This window comes from Vipera berus (genome assembly GCF_964194415.1).
Source record: "Vipera berus genome assembly, chromosome: 15".
In the NCBI taxonomy this organism is placed as follows: Eukaryota; Metazoa; Chordata; class Lepidosauria; order Squamata; family Viperidae; genus Vipera; species Vipera berus.
Window position 1 is genome coordinate 9,472,472 of NC_138218.1, and position 23,059 is coordinate 9,495,530.

The 23,059-nt window shown below is 47.5% G+C and overlaps 2 protein-coding genes across 4 annotated transcripts in view; one reads left to right on the forward strand and one right to left on the reverse strand.

Annotated features, from left to right (window-relative positions):
- The first annotated feature begins 536 nt into the window (after window positions 1-536).
- Window positions 537-10,482, forward strand: CEL (carboxyl ester lipase). Its single transcript, XM_081339942.1, has 11 exons — window positions 537-1,123; window positions 2,369-2,519; window positions 3,843-3,965; window positions 4,655-4,852; window positions 5,346-5,476; window positions 6,618-6,725; window positions 7,403-7,520; window positions 8,113-8,299; window positions 8,424-8,627; window positions 9,178-9,375; window positions 10,215-10,482. Exons 1-11 carry the CDS (start codon window positions 1,061-1,063, stop codon window positions 10,408-10,410), a joined length of 1,677 nt encoding a protein of 558 aa, XP_081196068.1. The 5' UTR covers window positions 537-1,060; the 3' UTR covers window positions 10,411-10,482.
- A 1,134-nt stretch (window positions 10,483-11,616) lies between these two features.
- Window positions 11,617-23,059, reverse strand: part of RALGDS (ral guanine nucleotide dissociation stimulator) — a 55,760-nt gene continuing 44,317 nt past the window's right edge. For 2 of the 3 annotated variants that reach the window (XM_081340013.1, XM_081340014.1), the window contains exons 8-18: window positions 22,796-22,899; window positions 21,651-21,735; window positions 19,880-19,957; window positions 18,917-19,003; window positions 17,542-17,574; window positions 16,719-16,840; window positions 16,259-16,354; window positions 15,720-15,975; window positions 15,124-15,369; window positions 14,471-14,585; window positions 11,617-14,333 (exon numbers count right to left, since the gene is read on the reverse strand). In XM_081340013.1, coding sequence (XP_081196139.1) covers window positions 14,158-14,333; window positions 14,471-14,585; window positions 15,124-15,369; window positions 15,720-15,975; window positions 16,259-16,354; window positions 16,719-16,840; window positions 17,542-17,574; window positions 18,917-19,003; window positions 19,880-19,957; window positions 21,651-21,735; window positions 22,796-22,899 — 1,398 coding nt within the window. In that variant the 3' untranslated portion in view covers window positions 11,617-14,157. The remainder of the gene's footprint in view (window positions 14,334-14,470; window positions 14,586-15,123; window positions 15,370-15,719; window positions 15,976-16,258; window positions 16,355-16,718; window positions 16,841-17,541; window positions 17,575-18,916; window positions 19,004-19,879; window positions 19,958-21,650; window positions 21,736-22,795; window positions 22,900-23,059) is intronic. The other variant, XM_081340015.1, reaches the window with a different exon arrangement.

Consider the following 23,059-nt stretch of genomic DNA (forward strand, 5'->3'; position numbering starts at 1 on the left):
ACTCAGAGAGGCTTTATTTTAAAGTCCCCTTTGGAGCTAAGCTGCCTTTGAGAATGCCCGCACCCGCAGCTCAGTTCAGGATCTGGCTGTGAATGTCAGAACTGTACTGGCCTGATCTTTTGATCCCAGTTTAATAAGGAGCTTAATATTTCCATTCTGAATTTTGAATGAATTGCAGAGAAGAGCAGCAAAGATGATTAAGGGACTGGAGGCTAAAACGTAAGATGGAACGGTTGCAGGAATTGGGTATGCCGAGAGTCTAGTGAAGAGAAAGATTAGGGCTGATATGATAACAGTGTTCCAATATTTGAGGGGCTGTCACCAAGAAGAGGGGGGGCTGTCAACCTATTCTGCAAAACACCTGAGGACAGGACAAGAAACAATGGATGGAAACTAAGCAAGGAGAGAAACAACCTAGAATTAAGTTTCTTGATCTTGTGAGAACAATTAACCACTGGAATAGCTTGGCTCCAGAAGTTGTGGGTGTTCAAACACTGGAAGATTTTAAGCAGAGATTGGACAGCCATTTGTTCAGAATTGTATAGGGTGTCCTGCTTGAGCAGGGGGTTAGACTAGAAGACCTCGGTGGTCTTCTAACCAAACCTGCTCGATCAAGAGACCCTATACCATTTTGGACAAATGTTATTCCACATATTTGGCACGGCTGAGGCAGAAACACTCAAAATCAATTCTATATCCTTGTGGAGGGCTGATCGGTAGGTTTTTTTTTTTAAAAAAAGGCTGTATTATCCCCATAGTTGTTCTAATCTTATCAACCATTTCTAGGTGGGAGTTTTATTTACTATCTGTCAGGGCTGGGGGCCGAACTGTGTGAGAGCACCAGCTGGTAAATAGAAAGGGGAGATTAAGTTTTCCCCACGTCATTGGATTTATCTTAGATATTTTCCCTGCAAAACCTTTGCAGGAGGCAAAGAAACCTGCCCAGCAGTTTTTCCGCTGTGAGTGGAACACCAGTGACCTTGAGATGATATAGATACTGGGCTGAACCTAGGATATAAAGCCATTCGTCTGGGACGTAGCAGCCCATTCGGACTCCACCATGCATTGCTGGACCATTCTGGGCTTCGTGGTCCTCTGCCTGCGGGCAGCGGGAGCTGCAAAGGTAATCTCCAGCTAACTAAGGGGGCCTAGAGGTAGTCCTTGACTTATAACGGTTCATTTAGCGACCGTTCAAAGTTAGCGGCGGCACTGAAAAGAAAGAGACTTGGGACCGTTTTGTCCCACCGATGCCCTTTGTAGCATCGCCGTGGCCAGGTGATCAAAATTCAGCCTCTTGGCCACTGATTCATACTTATGGCCGTTGCTGGGTCATGGGCTCCCCTTCTTGCAACCTTTTGACAAGCAAACTCAACGGGGGAAGCCAGGTTCACTCAAATGGCCGGGTGACCTAACTTAACTCCTGGGGTGGCTTCAGCAGGGGGCTGGACTAGAAGACCTCCAGGGTCCCTTCCAGATTCTATTCTATTCTATTCCATTCCATTCCATTCCATTTTCTATTTCTACTCTGTTCTACTCTATTCTACTCCATTTTCTATTTCTATTTCTATTTCTATTCTATTCTATTCTATTCTATTCTATTCTATTCTATTCTATTCTATTCTATTCTATTCTATTCTATTCTATTCTATTCTATATTCTACTCTATTCCACTCCCATTTCCTATTCTATTCTATTCTATTCTATTCTATTCTATTCTATTCTATTCTATTCTATTCTATTATTCTATTCTATTCTATTCTATTCTATTCTATTCTATTCTATTCTATTCTATTCTATTCTATTATTCTATTCTATTCTATTCTATTCTATTCTATTCTATTCTATTCTATTCTATTCTATTCTATTCTATTCTATTCTATTCTATTCTATATTCTACTCTATTCCACTCCCTATTCTATTCTATTCTATTCTATTCTATTCTATTCTATTCTATTCTATTCTATTCTATTCTATTCTATTCTATTCTATTCTATTCTATTCTATTCTATTCTATTCTATTCTATTCTATTCTTTAATTCTATTCTATTCTATTCTATTCTATTCTATTCTATTCTATTCTATTCTATTCTATTCTATTCTATTCTATTCTATTCTATTCTATTCTGGGGCAAACTCACTTAGGAAGTGCCTTGTTTAGTGACAGATTTTGGGCTCAACTGTGATCATAAGTCGAGGGCTACCTGTATGTAAAATATTTTGGGGGAAACCTGGCAGAATGTCCCTTTGGTTTTATCTCTTTGAAATCGGTGTGAATGCTGAGGTTACTATTGTGTCTCATCAAAGCTGCCGTGTCTTTCTCGGTGCAAGAATTGACGCACGCTTCCTCCCTTTTGTGGCATGTGCGTAGCTGGGCATCGTCAACACAGAAGGCGGGTTTGTGGAAGGCGTTAACAAAAAACTGGGCCTTTTTGGAGATTATATGGACACTTTCAAAGGAATCCCTTTTGCTGCCCCCACCAAGACCTTGGAAGACCCCCAGCCTCACCCCGGCTGGCCAGGTAAGATGGACAAGGTACCTTAAACTGAATTAAATTCTGTTTTTAAATGATAACCATTGCATTATAGGAAGTCCCTCAGGCGTCTTGAATAAGAAGACGGAGAAGCCTGTGCTGGCCTAAACAATTTAAGACAGGTTATCTTTTCTATTTTTGATGAATGTCGGCATGTGGTACAAAGCTGCATTTGAGTGATTTGGCATCCTTTCTCTAGATTTGGTTTAACTGTGGGTGAGGAGGGAGCTTCTAAGCTTGGTAACTTTGACGAATGAGGCAGAAAAATAAACATGTTTTTGCATCTTGCTAGACGTCCTCCAGGGGCTTTTGAAGGCATCCGTTTGCATCCTTAAGGACTAGAAAGTTGTGGGAGGGAGGGATTTATTATGAAAGTGTGGATCCTTCATTTCCTCCTGTCCTCTAGAATTAGGATGAGGTCATTGCTTGTCAAGAATAGGGTCTAAATATTAATGTGACTCAACAATAGTAGCGGCAAAAGGGATCTTGGACTCGTAGTGGACAGTCACTTAAATAGGAGCCAGCTGTGTGCTGCAGTTGCCAAAAAAGCCAACACAGTGCTGGGCTGCATTAACAGAGGGAGAGAATCAAGGTCACGTGAAGTGTTAATACCACTTTACAAGGCCTTGGTAAGGCCACACTTGGAATACTGCATCCAGTTTTGGTCACCACGATGTAAAAAAGATGTCGAGACTCTAGAAAGAGTGCAGAGAAGAGCAACAAAGATGATTAGGGGACTGGAAGCTAAAACATATAAGGAACGGTTGCTGAAATTGGGTATATTTAGTTTAATAAAAAGAAGAACTAGGGGTGAGTTGATAGCAATCTTCCAAAATCTCATGGGCTGCCACAAAAAAGAGGGGGTCAACCTCTTCTCCAAAGCGCCTGAAGGCAGGAGAAGAAGCAACGGATGGAAACTGATCAAGGAGAGAAGCAACCTGGAACTAAGGAGAAACTTCCTGACAATTAGAAACAATTAATCAGTGGAACTACCTGCCTCCAGAAGTTGTGGGTGCTCCATCACTGGAGGATTTCGAGGAGAGACTGGACAGCCATTTGTCTAAAATGGTATAGGGTCCCCTGCTTGGGCAGGGGGGGTTGGACTAGATGACCTCCAAGGTCCCTTCCAGCACCGTTATTCTGTTATTATGTCTGCATCAGTATCCGAGAACTTAAAAAAATACAAAAAGTATCCTGCACTCAACTTTTATGACTCTAAAAGTTGTGTTGATGTGGAGGGTGGTTATCGATTGGAGCATACGTCACCTCAAGTGATACACAGCCAGTTCTGTGGTGTCCTTTGTTTCTCAGGCACACTGCAGGCTGACAAATTTCAAAAACGTTGCATGCAGTCCACCCTCACCCAGACAGATGTGCGTGGCTCTGAAGACTGCCTGTATCTAAACATCTGGGTCCCTCAAGGGAAGAAACAGGGTAAGGTGATGCTAGAACTTAGAATTCGCCCACCATTTTTATTTTTTACTTCTTATTTTCGCTGCTGCCTTTCCAGGAAATGAGTTACCGAGGAATAAACTGTTTTTGAAAACATAGAACCAGCCTCACAGCAAATTGGGGCGAAAAAAAAGAAGGTTGTGAGAAATTTTCACTGGAATTTTGTTTCAGGGAATCTAAAATAGATCCGTGCAATCCACCAACATGTTCATTTTCCCAAAGGCAACTGGACTTTCTTGGGGTTCCCCCCCCCCTTGAAATCGTTTTGCTTCTCATCCAAGAAGCTACTTCAGAACTGAAGAAGCTTCTTGGATGAGAAGCAAAACGTTTCAAGGGAAACAACAACAAAAATCCAGTTGCCTGGATTTTGGGACAACCATGTCCTGGATGATGGAGAATCTCCACGTGCAACATGTTCACCGGTTTACGTGCCAAGTCCCAAATTCACAAGAGATGTGATACCTCAGGAGATAAAGCCTCTTTTGGCTTGACCTGGCCTCCAGTCAACGTTGGAAAACCAGGGTTGGCTTTTTCAAGTAGCCGGCTCCGTTGATGAAGTTCAGCGTTATTGATCTGGACATCCTCAGGATGGACAAGTCAAGGCTGACTTGAACGCTGTTCCTTGCCCACTTCACATTTTCTCTTGGCTTTGCCATCTCCCTCTCCTTCAGTCTCCACCAACTTGCCGGTGATGATCTGGATTTACGGAGGGGCCTACATCTGGGGTGGTGGACAAGGCGCCAACTTTCTGAGCAACTATTTGTACGACGGGGAGGAAATCGCCAGCCGTGGGAAGGTGATTGTGGTGACTTTCAATTACCGGCTTGGCCCGTTGGGTTTCCTGAGTACTGGCGACGCTGCTCTTCCGGGTAAGTTCAGCGTGGGAGAATTTTGCTCCTCTCCATCCTTGATGAAGACTAGCCTCTTGCAACGATTTTGTGTCACCGTTTTAGTTTTCAGTTACTCTGAATTAGTTGCTTTTAGGAGCAAGGTTTCCATTTATTTGTCCATCGATCCATCCTGGCTCCTGACAGTAGAAATACCTGCAGTTGTGTTTTTTTTGGGGGGGGGGGGGGTGTAAATTCTTAATTGAGGGAGGGACTGGTCCAAAATCTCCCAAGTACGTTTTCATGCCTAAGGTAGGACTAGAATTCACCATGTCCTGATGATTAGCCCAAAGTCACCCAGCCAGCTTCCATGCCTTAAAGCAGGACTAGAACTTCCAATCTCCTGGTTTGCAGCCTGGTGCCTTTAGCACTACACCAAACGCGCTCTCTTTCCTGGATTGAGAAAGCATGAATCCTTTCATAAAAGAGGGAGAACAATGGTTGCTTAATGCTTCGCGTTCTCTTCTTCTTCAAGGAAACTACGGCCTCAAGGATCAACACATGGCCATCGCTTGGGTGAAGAGGAACATCAAAAATTTCGGGGGAGACCCTGACAACATCACAATTTTTGGGGAATCTGCTGGTGCTGTCAGCGTCTCCTTACAGGTGAGGGTGCCTGGAAGTCTCTCGGCTGCCTGGTAGGTGTTTGTGCGGACTCTTTTGAACATGGGGGAAGAGATTCTCGAGGGCAGATCTTTAGCCAAGCCCCAGACAAACAGGGCGACCTTTTTAGAAAGCAAAAAAAAAAAAAAAGACGTTCGTTTCATCGTCTCATTGCCCCTTGGATCCCGCTTGGCCTGCTGGATCTCCCCAAAGGAAACCACCATGGGCATAATCCTGCTTTTGCGTTGCCTCCTATGGCAGCCCAGCTAGTAGGCTTCTTTGGAACGAAGCTAGTTACAAAGTCCCTGCTTTCATTCGGTACTGGGATACGTGCGTCGTGGGAATGGGTCTCGCTTTCGTCTGTTGGGGATCAAGTCATGATTCCCGGAAGGGAGAGTTAGGTTTGATGGAGGCTCCTTGGTGCTGTCTGAGTTTGGTGGTTTTCTTGCAGACGTTTCATTATCCAAACTAGGTAACATCATGAGTGCTAGAAGGGAGGGGGGATTGTGGAGGGGGGAGGAGGAAGAGGAGGAGGAGGAGGAGGAGGAGATGATTGTTAGGTCCTTGTGCTCTCTGAGCCTGCTTGTTTGCTTGCAGACATTTCATTACCCAACTTGGTAGCATCATCAGTGCTAGAAGGAGAGAGGAGGAGGAGGAGGAGGAGGAGGAGGAGGAGAAGAAGGAGGAGGAGGAGGAGGAGGAGATGATTGTTAGGTCCTTGTGCTCTCTGAGCCTGCTTGTTTGCTTGCAGACATTTCATTACCCAACTAGGTAGCATCATCAGTGCTAGAAGGGAGAGGAGGAGGAGGAGGAGGAGGAGGAGGAGGAGGAGGAGGAGGAGGAGGAGGAGGAGGAGGAGGAGATGATTGTTAGGTCCTTGGTGCCCTCTGAGCCTGCTTGTTTTCTTGCAGATGTTACCAACTAGGTAACCTCCTCAGTGCCATCTGCAAGACATCACCAGCTCAGACGTCACCCAAGGACCCCCTCATTTCAACCCTGAGCTACAAATATTCTCCTTCATCAGTTAGGTTTATTTCTCCAGCCTTCTCCAGCAGATTGGTTTGGAATGCATCCCCTAGGGATTCTAAATCCGCTCAGGTTGAAATCCTAGGTTTCCAAAGCTTGCTCCGTTTTCTGCCTGTAGATGCTGTCGCCCTACAACAAAGGCTTGATCCGACGGGCCCTCAGCCAGAGTGGAGTCGGCCTGTGCCCGTGGGCCATCCAAAAGGACCCCCTTTTCTGGGCGATCAAGGTAACGTAGAACCCACACATCCCGTTCCTGGGAATCCCTCCCTCTGGCTTGCCTCCTGTCCTGGTCTCGGGGTTTATCTGAGTTGCTGGCAGAGGTTAAGTGGGGCTTCTCTAAAGTTCTCTCCACGCTCCCCTCGCAAAAGTGGATTGGAGAAGGCAGAGGGCGGGAGTGGGGCAGCTGCCCTCCGTGTGATTTCAAAAGGCTGGCCCGAGGGACCACAGCTGGCCGATGCAGATGAGGACTGGGATGTTCCCGCGTCAAGAGCCAGACAGTTCCGCGAGCGGCGTCCCATTTTATGACCTTTCTTGTCGGCGTTGTTCAGGGAATCGCTGCAATTGTTAAGTGAATCCGGTTGTTAAGTGAATCCGGCTTCACCCCCGTTGACTTTGCTCGTCAGAAGGTCACAAAAGGGGATCAAGTGACCCCCCCCGGGATGCTGCCACTGTCATAAATACGAGTCACTTGCCAAGCCCCCCCCCCTGAATTTTGATCCGTTTTGAACAGGGATACTGCAACGGCCGTTAACGGTGAAAAATGGTTGCAGGTCCCTTTTTCCCCCCCCCCAGGGCTGTTGTAACTTTGAGCGGTCACTAAATGAACTGCTGTAAATCGAGGACTTCCCGTTCAGGAGGATCGGTCCCTCCTGCAGCCAAATAAACAGAGATTCCCCCTTCCAGATTGCGCAGAAAGTGGGCTGTCCGACGGGCAACACCACCGTCATGGCCAACTGCCTCCGAGTGACCGATCCGAAGACCTTGACCCTTGCCTATCACCTGGAAGTCACCAACTTGCGCTGTAAGCCGGAGGGGGGTTGGGGTGAGGAAGAGTGTCCGGGAAGTGGGGGGAGGGTTTCATAAGCCCGCCCAAAGGGACAATTGAGCTTCTAATAAAGGAGAATATTTGTAGCTCAGGGTTCAAATGAGGGCTCCTTGGTGCTCTCTGAGATTCGTTATTTTTATGCAGATGTTTCATTACCCAACGACGCATAACCTCATCAGTGCTCGCATGATGTTACCCAGATCTGCAAGAAAACAACCAAGGTCAGGGAGCACCAAGGACCCCACAGTCCTCCTCCTCCTCTTCATAAACCCCATTCCCCCCTAGCACTGATGATGTTCCCTAGTTGGGTCATGAAACGTCTGCAAGGAAACCACCCAGCTCAGAGAGCATCAAGGCCGCCACAGTCCTCCTCCTCCGCAGTTGGGAGGCTCCTGGTCTGCATCGCGGATTTCCTGCATTTTACCTGCAACTTTGGCTGGCCCCTTCAGAGGGAGGGTGGGTGGCCAGCTACTCCTTTCCTCCAACGGGGCTTTTGAGACCATGACACTTTATCCCTCCTGCTGTCTCTCTGAACCTGAGGGGTTGAACGGGCTGTCTTCCCTCGCAGACCCCTTGGTCCATTATCTGGCCTTCACTCCCGTGGTGGACGGAGATTTCATCCCTGATCATCCGAAGAATCTCTTTGCCAACACGGCCGACATCGACTACCTTGTTGGGGTCAACAATATGGATGGACATTTCTTTGCCGGCATCGACCTGCCAGGCATCAACCGCCCCATGGTGAAGATCACCCCGTAAGGAGAGAAGGCAAACAGAGGCTGGGCACTAGACGCAACCTAGAACTGAGGAGAACAATTGTTCCCAAAGGGGGATAGGAACGCCACGCTGGATGGACCCTTTCGTTTTTTTCTTTTTCAGGCAACAGGTCTACCGATTAATTGAGGGCCTGACGGTAGAGAAGGGGCCTGCAGGAGCTGAAGCGGCCTACGCGGTGTACACCCAGGTGTGGAGCAACACGGAAGACCAAGAGGTCATCAAGAGGACAGTGGTAGATGTGGAGACTGACTATATCTTCCTGGTTCCCACCCAGCAAACACTTCAGCTGCACCGGAAAAATGCCAAGTGAGCAACGAAGGACTTGGAGGGGTCCTCGCTGGTGGTGGGGATAGTGGTGGGGAATATCTTGCTTTCGGATGGCCCTCTCTGCTAAACCGGTAGGGTTGGGCGGGAGCCCAGCTGAATTAACCAAGGCAGGAAGTGTTATAAACCAGGTTCAGGAAAATTACATAGAATCCTAGGTCTGGAAGGGATCTTGGAGGTCTTCTAGTCCAACCACCTGCTCAAGCAGGAGACCCTATACCAGGGGTAGGCAACCTTGGCCCTTTGATGACTGGTGGACTTCAACTCCCAAAATTCCTGAGCCAGCCTGGCTCAGCTTGGAAACCTCTCCCGTTCCGCTCAGCATGGCTGGCTCGGGAATTCTGGGAGTTCAAGTCCACGAGTCACAAAAGAGCCAGGGTTGCCTACCCCTGCCCTAGACCATTCCAATGGTTGTGCAATCTTTTTTTTTTTTTTGACAACCTCCAGCGATGGAGCACCCACAAGTCCCGGAGGCAAGCTATTCCACCAATTAATCCTTCTCGCTGTCCTCTTTCTCCCTTGCTTATTCCAGAACTGCCAAGACCTACAGCTACCTCTTCTCCGAGCCTTCGCGAATGCCAGTCTACCCCAGCTGGGTGGGGGCGGATCACGCCGACGATATTCAGTACGTCTTCGGCAAACCGTTTGCTACGCCCTTGGGTTACAAGCCCCGGCACAGAAAGCTCTCCAAAGCCATGATTGCTTATTGGACCAACTTCGCCAGAACCGGGTGAGAACTTGGGGCGTAGAGTGGAGCACGCAGCCAGGGGGCTGGGGAGGGCCCTGAAAGCCTTCACTTCCCCCGCCCCCCAACCACCACCTATCAAACAATTTTTAACGTTCCTCTTTTAGATGTTACATACTGCTTTTTAAAATGCTTTTCATGCTTTGTTGTAGACTGCCTGGAGGCCCTCTGTGAGGGAGGTGGGCAGTTCTTAAATAGGATAAGATAGATAGATACTGTAGATAGATAGATAGATAGATAGATAGATAGATAGATAGATAGATAGATAGATAGATAGATAGATAGATAGATAGATAGATAGAGATGGATGGATGGATGGATGGATGGATGGATGGTCGGTCAGAGAGAGAGAGAGAGAGAGAGAGACGGACAGACAGACAGACAGATGAGATAGATGGACAGACAGACAGATGAGATAGATGGACAGACAGATGAGATAGATAGATAGATAGATAGATAGATAGATAGATAGATAGATAGATAGATAGATAGATAGATAGGGATGGATGGATGGATGGATGGATGGTCGGTCAGAGAGAGAGAGAGAGAGAGAGAGAGAGAGAGAGAGAGAGAGAGAGAGAGAGAGAGAGAGAGACGGACAGACAGACAGATGAGATAGATGGACAGACAGATGGATAGATAGATAGATAGATAGATAGATAGATAGATAGATAGATAGATAGATGATAGATAGATAGATAGATAGATAGATAGATGATAGACAGACAGACAGAAAGAAAAGATAATAGAGAAGGTAGAGTAGGATGAATGGACGGACAGACAGATAGATGGTGTGTGTGTGTTTTTTCCTTCCTCCCTTCCAGTGACCCTAACCAAGGAGAGTCGGAAGTCCCCATTGCCTGGGTGCCTTACGACAACGAAACTGCCGTCTACCTAGACATCAATCATGACATCAACTACAACTCGGTGAAACAAGGACTGCGTGCCCTTTACGTCAAGTTTTGGAACGTGCTTTTCCGCAGTCTCCCCGACGTCCGAATCTCAGCCGAGCGGGAATAAAACGAAAACAACCACGAACCGCATCTCTGCTGCTTGTACATGAAACGAGAATCCAATAAACAGATCTTGCTCTATGAGTTTTCTTTCCTATTTCCCCCTTTGGTTCGGCCAGCAAAAGTCCCAAATTCCAGCATCTCTGTTGGACGTTAAATCCCGTTAAATCTTGTCCGCGAACGGGCTGTCTGGCAGTTCAGGCCCGAAAGGAGGGAAATGGAGCTTTAAAGCACGCTGGATGCTCTCGACCGCCCTTTAAAGCACCCGCGTCTTTGTCGGGGAAAAGATGCAGCTGCTTTCAAGGGAGATCAGAAGCATCGCCCAGCTCCGATGGACGGGCTTTTAAACCTTGCTCCCCTAAAGGCGTATCTATACTCCTCTTTTCTCCAGTCATCCCCGAGAGCAGAAATGGGGACCCAATTTCTTATCCAACTGGGGTTGGACTCCAGCTGTCCTCCCCAGATATGTTCAGTTTGTGGGGGTGCACTTTGAGCTGGGCAGTTTTCGTGCAGGCGTTTCATGACCAAACTAGGGAACGTCATCAGTGCATTTGGCGATGAAACCAAAGTCCTTTTCTTCTCCTTCTTCTTCCTCCTCCCCCTCCTCCTCTTCCATTCCACAAGCACCCCTTCCTTCTAGCTCGGATGATATTCCCTAGTTTGGTCATGAAATGTCTGCAAGAAAACCACCAAGATCAAGGAGCATCGAGCATCGTTCTCTTCCTCCTCCACAAACCCCACTCTCTTCCACCACTGGGGATGTTAGCTGGCTGGGCAGTGAAACGTCTGCCAGAAAAACAACCCAGCTCAGAGCTACTGTGTATAGACAGAGAGCAAACCCCACTGCCTTCTAGCCCTGATGATGCTACCTAGTTTGGTAATGAAACGTCTGCAAGAAAACTACCAAGCTTAGAGAGCCTCAGGGTTTACACAGGCCTCCTTCTTCTCCACTCCACAAAATCCCACCGACGACGCTACCTAGTTTGGTAATGAAACGTCTGCAAAAAACAAGCAAGCAAGCAAACAATAATTCACCCACCAAGCTCATCGTTCCATCCTGAGCTACAAATAATGATCTCCCGCTAAGTTCAATTTCTCAGTTCACATTGTTGGTGAGCGGGTTTCTTTTGCCCAACGCTGTTCTTTCGGGCAACGCGGGGAATTAAAATCTCCGACTCTTCAAGAGAGGCACCCAAACAAGACCACGGACACCTCCAGTTTCTTTTTTTAATCGAAAAGGCTACTCACATTGCCGTATACACATCACCCAGCGTTAGTCTGCTACTTCCACAGATATCGGTACAAAATAGACCTCGCCTAGACAATTCAGTCACCCACATACACACACACACACAAACACGCACACACACACCCTTACGGCTGTGGAATTTGCTGGAGGCAGCCTCCTGACGCCAATCCCCAGCAAGGGGGGGGGGAAAATAAAAAGCTAAAAATATTTTTAAAATGAGCAAGAGCTAAAGCCTGCCTCCCCTTAATAGCATCTCGGGTGTTTCCAAGGGATGCAGCGTGTTGTTGCAAGGAAGGCAGATCCTTGCCAATTTTTTTTTATTATTTTTGGGGGGGAGAGGGGGGGAGTGCTCACCTGGCTGATCAAGAGAGAGAAGGTTGCCTCCAGGTAGAAATAGCCCCTTTAGCTCCTTCCTTCCTCCCAGCCAAGCTGCCGAAGTAGAGGCCACAAAATCCCCTTAATAAGGCAAGGAAAGTAAACAAGCGTTGCCTTCTCAGGGTGCGTAAATTCATAAAAGCAACAGATCCCAGAAAACTTGGGAAGGAGGAGAAGATTGCAAAGAAAAGAAAAAAAAATGGATGAGGGAGGGAAGGATGGATTTACTCTCCGCCTTCCGGATGAGGGTGCTTTCCTTCATAGGCAGAGGGGGGTGGGAGGGAAAAAAAAGAGTTTGATCTTGGACCAAACTCTTTAAGCATCTTCCTGTTAAACAGGGCTAGAAAAAGCATCCTTTTTTTTTGGCATCCTAACAGTGAGGAGAAGTCGCCCGTCCACCCGGACTCCAGGCAGACGGCTTGGAAACTCGAGATTTTCATTCGCATCTCGACGCCGCTTTTCGTTTCGGATCAGGCTAGAGGGTGCTAGCCGAGAAACCAGATCGTCAGGTGTCGGCGAGCGACGAAAAGCCCTGGCGTTTGTTTTCCTCGCAAAATCCAGATTTCCCCGCGTGGATTCGAGGCTTCAGGACGAAGGGGGTGAGCGGTGCGCTCCCCTCTGTTAAATACTCCTCAAATCTCCCTAGTTGCCTCTTGGCACTGGGTGCAAAAGAAGCCATTTGGAAAAACAGCAGCTTATCCCTGTGGGGTTGTGTTTTGTGTGGGGTTTTTTTTTTGCAGTTTTAAGGATGAATCTATCAAGCCTTGAAGCCTGGGGGGGGAGGGGGTGTTTAAAAACAAAAGCAGAGGTATTTCTCTATGCCTCTTTGCCTGAATTGCTCACCTCCAGCTCTTTGCACTCAAAACCAAGAACCTCTCGGAACAACCCACCCACGTGTGAAAAACACCTTCCTTTCACACCTACACGCCCCCCCCACACCCTCAAAAGCCTTTTTAAAACAGAAAAAATAAAAATAAAGGGAACTTGATGGAAGTTTTACACGGGGGTTAGTAAAATGTAGAAATCCAACCGGGCTATTTACAAACAATAAATATCGAGGGAATTAGTAAATTCAGAAGGATGGGTCGATTCTTGTGGAGGCTTTTTTTTTTACCACCCCCCCCCCCCAAAAAAAAATCATCATCTGAGCATTATCAGTCACAGAAGCCACTTCGTGGTGGTCAGGCTGAAGTCCGTGAAAACACAAAAGTGGCATTTGTCCATCCGGGTTAGGATCATAAACTGGAGGGTGAGGAGTTGGCCCCCATGCTTTACAGCGATCCCTGTGTCCAATCCACAAGTTTTATTTACACGTGTCTGTACAAAACTGAGTTTTTACTCCTACTGTGTCAGCAGAAGGTCTGGCGATTGAATGAAACAGAACAAAACAAACAGTGCTGTTAGATCTTTGGTGCAGGTTCTTGTTAAGGAAAATAAAAAGGCCAGGTAATAATAATAAAAAAAAAACATTGAGAAGTTATTTATCTGGCGGCTTGGTCCGGCACCCCAAAGTCCATCTTCAGCTGGCAAGGCCACCCTTCCTTGCCCCCAAACTCCCTCAAAGCACAGGAAATCTCTCTTTCCCGGATCACACAAGTGCATTTCAATCCCTCTGGAGCCATCTCAAAAGGATCGTCTCGGCAAAAGGGGACCCGATCCCACCGCTGCTCAGAAGCACCACCCTTGTTGGTCAACAGAACGATAAGGCAGAACGGTGGACGGAGAAGTCAACACAGCCAGAGGCTAAGCAGTCCTTAGACCTTGAGAGGTGGAATTCTTTTGTTGTTGTTGTTGTTTTTTAAAAAAAAAAGCTTAAAAATCCTTCCTGGACCCGGAAGTGGGGGGGGGGGAAAAGAAAGAAAACAGCAACACACATCTTTTTAAAGGCAAGAACCAGCTTCTGCCAACACCATCCCACGCGCTCAGAAGTCTGCAGAAGCTTGGCTCTGAAGAAGCCGTCAACCTCTTGAGGACCTCACCAGCGTCCCGGGAGAAAATCCGAGGCTACGCAACTAGAGGCATCACCTTCACACTCCCACGGCGGAGTGGCTTAAGACCTGGAGAGTCAGTGGAAGGGGGGGAGATGGAGACACCCCCACCCCCTAGGCACGCACGCACGCACACGGGGTGTTAGAAGATGCCTTTGGCGATTTTCAAGCCTTTCTGCTTCACCCTGGGTAGAGTTGAGCTGGATCCGTGCTTGATTTTGATCACCTTGGAGAAGCCTCGCTTCTTGAGCACGAAGTCGTAGTTGGCGGTTGAGTTCATGGCGTAGAAGACGTTGGCGTTGTTGGGAATTTTGAGCTCTACAGGGGAAGGGGGGGGCGGGGGAGAGAAAGAAAGAAATGTAAAGATTCTGCACCTAGCTTGGACCCTCGGGCACAGTAAATAAAGAAATAGCATAAATAAACCAGAGTGTCCAAAGGGCCATCTTCTTCTGTACCTCTCTCTTCCGAGATGATCTGGATGAGTTCATAATCTTCCGGCCGATCCCCGTCTAGATTGTGTTTGGCCATAGCTTTGCGGATCACCACCGGGGTTTTATCCTGGCTCGTCACCTGGAAGAAGGTATTTAAAAGAGGTACACCTTTAGGCAAACAGTGAAGTGAAGCCACGTTCCCTTAATTTCATGGCTAAGGCAATTGATGTTCTCCAGATGTTGCACTAATGATGTTACCTGGGTGGGTCATGAAACGTCTGCAAGAAAACCACCCAGCTCAGAGAGCACCAAGGACCCCATAGTCCTCCTCCTCCTCTTCCTCCTCCTCCTCCTCCTCACAAACCCCCCTTCCTTCTAGCACTGATGATGTTACCTAGTTGGGTCATGAAACGTCTGCAAGAAAACCACCCAGCTCAGAGAGCACGGAGGACTCCACAGTTCAACCCTGAGCTACAAATATTTTCTCGCGTATGCCAAGGCCGTGTCTTTGTGGGTGTGCAAGAAGAGGTGGTGTAAACCCACAATCTTCACCAACTCTGGTTCCAAAGCCATGTCCATAAGCTCAAGTCTCCTCAGCGTACAGACGTTTCAGTGTGTACTAGATTGCTATCCCAACCTCGTCACCCCTTGCCTCCGGCAAAAGACAGGGTACCTACCAAAATACTTTTATACATGTTTCCATTATCCACCGCCAAGCTGACCCGGATGATGCAGCAATCGTCGATCTGCTGGTTATAAAGAGGTAACGAGAGAGAAGAATAGCTTGAAATTCCCGAGACGCTGCGTTTGTGCGTACGGGACACCGTCACTGGCGTGGAGGAGACGGACGATGACGAAGCGCTGCTTGAACTTGACCCAACACCCGATGTATCCAAGGAGGACAACGAGGTAGATTCCCAAAACTGAGTAGGCCAGAGAAAAGGAAGGAGAAGGTTGACTGTCTAATCAAGGAGATCTGCCTATCTATCCTCTGTCCTTGCTTGGAGTTGTCTCCACGGTGCCTACATCAGGAGCCTCCGTGGTCCAGGAGAACAAAGACGTTGTGGAGAAGGTAGTTTTGGAGGTGGACTCTCCGAACCACCTCTAAACGTCTTCTACCGTCTTCTTCCATCCCATGTATCTTTTGGCCATCGTCTCTCTCTCCAAGGCCCCGAGAAGAACCTCACTGGATCTCAGCTCAACTCCTCCCAAGCTTCTCAGTTCCCTGGTTGCTCTGAACCACCACCTCCCCCCTCGATTGAGCGGGGCGCACCTGCTGCCTGACCCCCTGGGCAGGAGTGGATCCCAGCGAGCCGTGGTCCTGTACCTTCTTCTCTTGAACCTCGGGCGAATCGGGAACGAAGCTGATGTTGATCTCTTCCACGTCGGAGCTGCTGGAGCCCGCCGAGGTGATGCTGGCCGAATCGGCACCGTCGCTGCTGCAGAGGTATGGCCCGCACTTCAGCTGGTCAAAGGACTTGGAGTGAGAGCTGCCGCTGGCACAGGAATCGGTGCTGGGGGCCTGTCGGCTGTGGGGAGAAGCGGGTCAGGAAATGGGCTGGGGGGATTGGACGGGGCTGGCTCCCACCTTGAGTGGGAAGAGGGGGCCTCTAATGGATTGTGCAGGTGATCTTGGGGAGGGAAGGAAGGAAGGAAGGAAGGAAGGAAGGAAGGAAGGAAGGAAGAAAGGAAGAAAGGAAGAAAGGAAGGATGGAAGGGGAAAGAGATGGATGGTTGGAGGGATGGGTGGGTAGGTGGGCAGCTGCCAATGTTTTGCACTGAAGACCCTCTGGCCCCTCACTTCCGACTTACTCGCTCCACCGTTTAATGATGCCGGTGTTCTTCTTGGCTTTCAGCGTGTTGCTGGCTGATTCCGACAAGGGTTCGATCTCACACGAAAGGCTGTAGCTGAGAGCAAAGGGAGGCTATGAGCATTTGGCCCCAGTTGTAGGAGATCTGGTCTAGTGGTTAAGGCATCGGGCTAGAAAGCGGCAGACGGTGAGTTCTAGTCCTGGCTTAATTATGAAAGCTGGCTGGGATGACTTTGGACCATTCACCAGGAGACGGTGAGTTCTAGTCCCGCCTTAGGAATGAAAGCCAGCTTGGTGACTTTGGGGCAGTCTCTTTACCTCAGCACAAAGAAACAAATATTTCTTGGCTTTACAGTCCTCCACTTGTGTCCCCGCAAACAAGAAATGGGGGTGGCAGGGAATAAACCCAGAATAATCTTCCTCTGCAGCCCTGAAGAAGACAGCCCCCCCCCCCGACTTACCTCTCGGCTTCGCTAAGCCGTTCCACGCCGTGAAACCAAGTCCCAAACCGGTCGTCCTTCTTGAAGCTGTAATTATTGCAAGCTGACTGAAGCAACTTGATCTGGGCGATGACTTCGAACTCCTGCAATGAAGAAGTTTGCGTGTGTTTATGTTTAGACAAAAGAAGGAAAAGAACCACACACACACACACACCCCAGAAACATGGCTTTAACAGCAGCGGCTGCAGCAAAGCGAGAGTGGATTTAACCAAACTCTTATTGACAAGGTTTTCGTGTGAAAATGCCAGCCAGTCAACCAGGACCTCTTCCAGGTGATTCCGGATTTCCAAGTTTTCCTCCCACAGGTCCGAGTTTGGTGCCACTGCCTCCCCTTTTATCAAGATAAGAAGGTAGTTCTCCACTTACAGATACTCATTTAGCGGCCGTTCAAATTGCAACGGTATCGACAAAAAGCAACCTACGGCCATTTCCTCCCCCCTTATAACCGTTGAGGCACCCACACGCTCAAGTGATCAAAATTTGGCAACTGGCTCATATATATGATGGCCGCAGTGTGCTGGGGTCATGTGATCCCCTTTTACGACCTTCTGACAAGCAAAATCAATGGGGCAGACAGGCTCACTTAACAACTAACAGTGATCCACTTTACACGTGTGGCGAGAAAGGTCGCAAAACGGGTCGGGGGAAAAAATCAGCCAACAACTGTCTCACTTGGCAAGAGAAATTTTGAGCTCAACTGCAGTCTTCAGCTGAGGATTAACTGCAGTGGCCCTTAAGTCTGGACAGTGATTAACAGCCACAACCACAATCACAGAGGTCTTACCTTCCTCCTTTTCTCAAAGTTGATCAGACCTCCCTAAAAAAAAAGAAAGAAAAAAAAACACAGATCCTTAATATCCCAACTCAGCCCGATTTTCAATTTCTAAACATCCAAGAGATGAGAAAGGTTTTTTTTTAAAAAAAAACCAACAACAACACACACACATATTTTCTGCAGCAAAGCAGAATTAGCAACCGTACCAAGGACTGTGAGGTATTTATCTGCATCCGGAGGCTAGATTTTTTTTTTCCTTAAGGGATTCAAGAGAAATAAAATACATTTAAAAAGACAAGGAGTTAGATGGGTTACGGCTCTAATGCCAGGTATTAAAACGATTGAAAAGTCTTCAGCAATACGGCAGTAACTAAGATGCCAGAATTCTCCCCTCGCATTATAGAAGCAATCTTCCATTGCTCAGCTTGCAGGGGAACAAAATTGGTGGACAAGCTTTGGATGAAAAAGGGACTTATCAGTCGAAGACATGTTTCTTCGCTGTTTTTCACGAATGAAGGCAAATAGACGAGTCCCGGGATAATGCTGCAGGATCCAATCTGGGCCGGTCACCGTTATCGGAGATTTTGTCTTCCAAGCTTTCGGATTTTTTGGAGCCAGGGAGGACGCTAACCACCAAGATTGCAAGAAACACAAGAAAGGAGACGAGGAGACCCAAAGTGACTGGTAGCCTTCACGTTGCAATGAACAAGGAAACACGTTCAATTTCGCAGCAACTAAGGTTGTTGGCGGAGCAGATACAAAAACAGCCGGGGAAATGATTGAAGCCTGGGGAATGAGCCCCTTGTCAATCAACAGAAGTGCTGATTTACCAAGGAGCTTCCTTGGTAGCACAAGGAAACAACAGCCAACGACTTAATAGCCACCCATCCACACCCCAATCAACAACTTACAGCCTTACACCATAAATTCCAGGCTCAAAGCAGGCATTCTGGTGAGAGAGAGAGAGAGGTTCCCCCGAGGACCAAGCTTCCCAAAACTCAGAAGACAATTTCGTTTTTAATTTATTTACGAAACGCCACCAAGAGAGAACGACTCTTGTGCTTTTCGTTATAAAGTTACGCCGTCAAAGAGACCCCACGGAATAAAATGTAAACATGGCTAAAACAATGTAAGCAAAGAACATTAGATGTCCAGCAGGGGGCGCCGTGCTCTCTTTTGGCCTCAATCTGGGCGGAGCAATTTCCCTAACTAAGCAACAAACCATGTTTTGTGCTGGTTTGACAAAAAAACAAAACAAAACACAAACCAACCATAAATCTGGCAGGAAATAAGTCGAAGGAAGGATGGAGGCAACAAAACGCCAACCTTAAATTGTTGCTTGCAATATAGAAAAGAGAGAAGGAAAAATAGGAGGAGAACCTACGTCTAAATAATCCTTCATGGCCGTGTCCAGCATCACCAGGTCGGTCAGAAAGGTGCCCAGGTAAGGGATGGTGCCTTGCATTACACCCTGGAATGAAAAATTAAAATTAGGAACAGGAGAGGAGTCAGAGAAGCAAGAGAAAAAGATGTCTACGCAGATTCTCCATCATCCAGGTAAGGCTTGTCCCAAAGGTGCTTTTTCGAGAGGCAACTGGACTTCCTTGGTTTTTCCTGGAAGACGTTTCGCTTCTCAGCCAAAAAGCTTTTCCAGTTCTTTTAATTCTTCTTCCTCAAATCCCACTCCCTTCTAGCACTGATGACATTACCTAGCCGGGTCATGAGACGTCTGCAAGAAAACCACCCAGCTCAGAGAGCCCCAAGGACCCCACAGTTCAACCCTGAGCAACCGATATCCTCTGTTTCATCAAGAAAGGTGTCCCAGGGGACTGGAGGCGAAAACACGTAGGGAACGGTTGCTGGAATTGGATATGTGTAGTTTAAGGAAGAGAAGGACGAGGGGGGGACATGATAGCAGTCTTCCAGTATCTGAGGGGCTGCCCCAAAGAAGAGGGAGTCAAGCTCTTCTCCAAAGCCCCTGAAGGCAGGACAAGAAGCAACGGATGGAAACTAGTCAAGGAGAGAAGCAACCTGGAACTAAGGAGAAACTTCCTGACCGTTAGAACAACTAACCAGTGGAACAACCTGCCTCCAGAGGCGGTGAATGCTCCAACACTGGAGGTTTTTAAGAAGAGACCGGACAGCCATTTGCCTGAAATGGTATAGGGTTTCCTGCCTGAGCAGGGGGTTGGACTAGATGACCTCCAAGGTCCCTTCCAACTTATTATTATTATTATGATTATTAAGTTTTCTCCTCTTAGTCTCCTCCTCTTGATCCATCTCATCCATCCTGGGAGCCTGGCTCGGCCAATACTTTGGGTGTTTTGTTGCCCTGACACATCCTCACCATTTCTCGTTGTTGCTGCTGGCGCTTCTGAGCTCTTTTGGGGTTGATTTCCAGCGTGGCAAACTTGGAGGTCCCTTCCTGAATGCGCAGGGAAGAGAAAGGGGAAGGGAGAAGCAAAGGTGAGTTCAACCTGCTCTGAACGTTGTTAAGTACGAAAAATGGTGCTTTTTTTCCAGCGGCATGGTCACTTTGAATGGCCACTAAATGAACTCTTGTTAAGCCGAGGACCACCCGCGGAGGATAAAGTTTTGCCTCTCCCCAGGCTGGGAGGAAAACGTGAGTGAGGCATAGCAGCTAATCCACCCGTCCTGTGCTGTCTGTGCTCCAGAAAGAGATAAGAGGCAGGAGGGAAGCCCAGAGGTGAGACGTCAACGTTTTTTTTGGCTGGGTTTTTTTATCTTTTTGCCCCACCTACCAGAGGATTCCTCGGCGGCCAACTTTGGGAGTATCCTCTGAAATTAAGCAGAACGAGCCAGATACCGGCTGCAAACAGCAGCTCTTTCCTTCTGCTCCGAAGAGCAAGCGAAGGCCAACCCTTGAGCAAACTACTAGCGAACTTTGCCAGCCTTCCACGCCCAATTTTACAACCTCGTCCCCGTCCCCGTTGAGAGTCGAGCTTTTAAAATAGGAAGGAGTCCAGCCACCGTGGCTTTTAGCACTCCCGCTGAACCCGCCCGCACAAATGCGCTTATTTGTTATGCTCTCATTCAAAGGTTCCTCCCTTCTCTCATGTTTATATGTTCAGAAGGCATTTTTTGGCTGCAGCACGGTCCTGCAAGAGGGGAATCTTTACTTCTTGCAGGGGAGGGGGGGTGGGGTGGGGGAAAAAAAGGGCCTTTTCGCCCACCCACCCCCTCTGACCAACGCAGAGGCGGGTTTCGCGTTGCAGTTCTTCCCGCCGGGGAGAAGAAAGCGAGGATGTTTCCCAGCCTGCACGTCCAAGAGACATGTTTGCTGTGGGTTTCTGCAGGCGGGGTTTAAATGTTGCCGCTTATTTATTTATCGGATTGATAAGGCTGCCCGGCTCCATAGGAACTTTGCCCAGCGGGGAATAAGGGAGGTATTGTGGGAAAAAGACAAATGAAGCCCCAGGCATCCAGAGGAGTGAATGGAAGGAAGGAAAATTCCAAGGAGGGAGGGAGAGAGAAAAGGAAGGAAGGAAGGAAGGAAGGAAGGAAGGAAGGAAGGAAGGAAGGAAGGAAGGAAGGAAGGAAGGAAGGGAGGGAGGGAGGGAGGGAGGGAGGGAGGGAGGGACTCCAAGAGTAAGAAAGAGGGATGGAGGGAGGAGAGCGAGAAAGGACACCTTCTTTCTTTCTCTCCTTCTCTCACTTCTTTCTCTCTTCCTTCCTCCCTCATTCCCTCAAAATTCCTTCCTTCCTTTGCATTCATACTTGAAATGTCCTTCCCGCCCTCTGTTGCAAGAGAGCGAGAGAAAGAAAGAAAGAAAGAAAGAAAGAAAGAAAGAAAGAAAGAAAGAAAGAAAGAAAGAAAGAAAGAAGAGTCCAAAAGTCAATGGAGGGAAGGGAGGAAGGGAGGGAGGGAGGAATTCTGGAATAAATGGAGGAAGGAAGCCCATTCATTCTAAAAATAATAAAACCAACAGCCACTGTCCTGTCTAACTCAAGACCCCAGGGAAAGCCAGATTTTAAGTGCCCTGTCACACCCAATCAGGGAGGTTATCAAAAAAGGTTTAACGGGGGGGGGCTGCCCTTTTATTTGCCCCCCAGCCAACAGTCGCTTCTCCCCAATGGGCCTTGCAAGGCGCCCTTACCTTAATGAGCAGTTCCCGACTCAAGGAGTGGTTGTTTTCATCCGAGAAGATTTCGGATAACTCGTGGAACATGCGGCAGCTCTCCCTGTAAACGAAGGAACAAATATATATATATATATATATATATATATATATATATATATATATATATATATATCTCAAAAAATCCAGTGTGAAAAATATCCTCGGCCACATCTTTATTCCATCCAGCTCTCTCTCTCTTTCCCTCAAATTCATTTAGCGACCGTTCAAAGTTACAACGGCACTGAAAAAGGGATTTTAGGACCAATTTTTAAACTTAACAACCGTCCCGGCATCCTGAAACAAAATTAAGGAATAGTAATGAAGCTCAGGAGCATCGGATTCTTGTAAAAAAAAAAGTCTGCAGATATGCAAACGTAACTCTCTCTCTTTTTTTTTTCCTGTCGGCAGAGTTATGATTGCAGTTGAAAATACAGAGAACCCTAAATTGCAAAAAATAAAAAATAAAAAGGAATAGAAGGCAAATGTTTTTGTGGGCTGGATATTGAAACATTGAATTGCAAAGGGAAGTCAGCATTTATTTTTTAAGAAAATAATGTTGATTTCCCTTTTGCAATTAAATGTTTCAATATCCACCCACCAAAACCTTTGGAAACATTGTCTCAGGAAAAAGGATTTTAATTTGACAAATAACTCTGCAGGCTTCCTGCTTGGAGACTGGTTAGCTTTGTTTCCAAAACATTTCCCTGTAGGTGAAAGTCAGCTAAGGAAAGAAGTTCAGTCCTTCACACATACTTAAAATTGATCTGAAAGCAGTCCAGTTCTCCCCCGAACTAAAATCTCCATTAAAATTAAAGTTTCCATCCCGTTAGAAATTCCACTTGGCTGCCAAGCCAGCAAGTTGGATAGAAAGCAAATTTTCAGGGGTGGGGGGAAACCTAACTGCAATTTCATGCTCTTCGGTACATTTTTTATTTATTTATTTCTTCATCCGTTCACTCATTCGTTCAGTCATTCTAAACGCAGATGGTTAAAAAGAAGCCTCGGTGGGATCTTCCTGCTAATTCAACCATACGGAAAATGTCAAGATTAAACCAGCATTAAACCAACAGTAAAACCCACGCGGTTTGTTGGTTTTTTTTCTCCCTTCTCCTCGGACTCACCGCGACACCTCGTCCCACGTCTTTTTCAGCCGGTGAACCGCGTTGCACTGGAGTGCAGAAAGGATGGCTCGGAGGGAGGAAAAATTCTTGAGGATGCGGCATTCCTGCAGAAGGGAAAAAAGCCAGGGGTCAGCAGCTGCTCAGATCTCCCTGTTACGGAAGCCCTTGTATTGTAAGCAAAACTCTATCTGTGCGTCTAATCTATCTTCTCCGTGCTATTTATCATCTATCTGTTCTCTCGATCTGTAATCTTGATCTACCCGT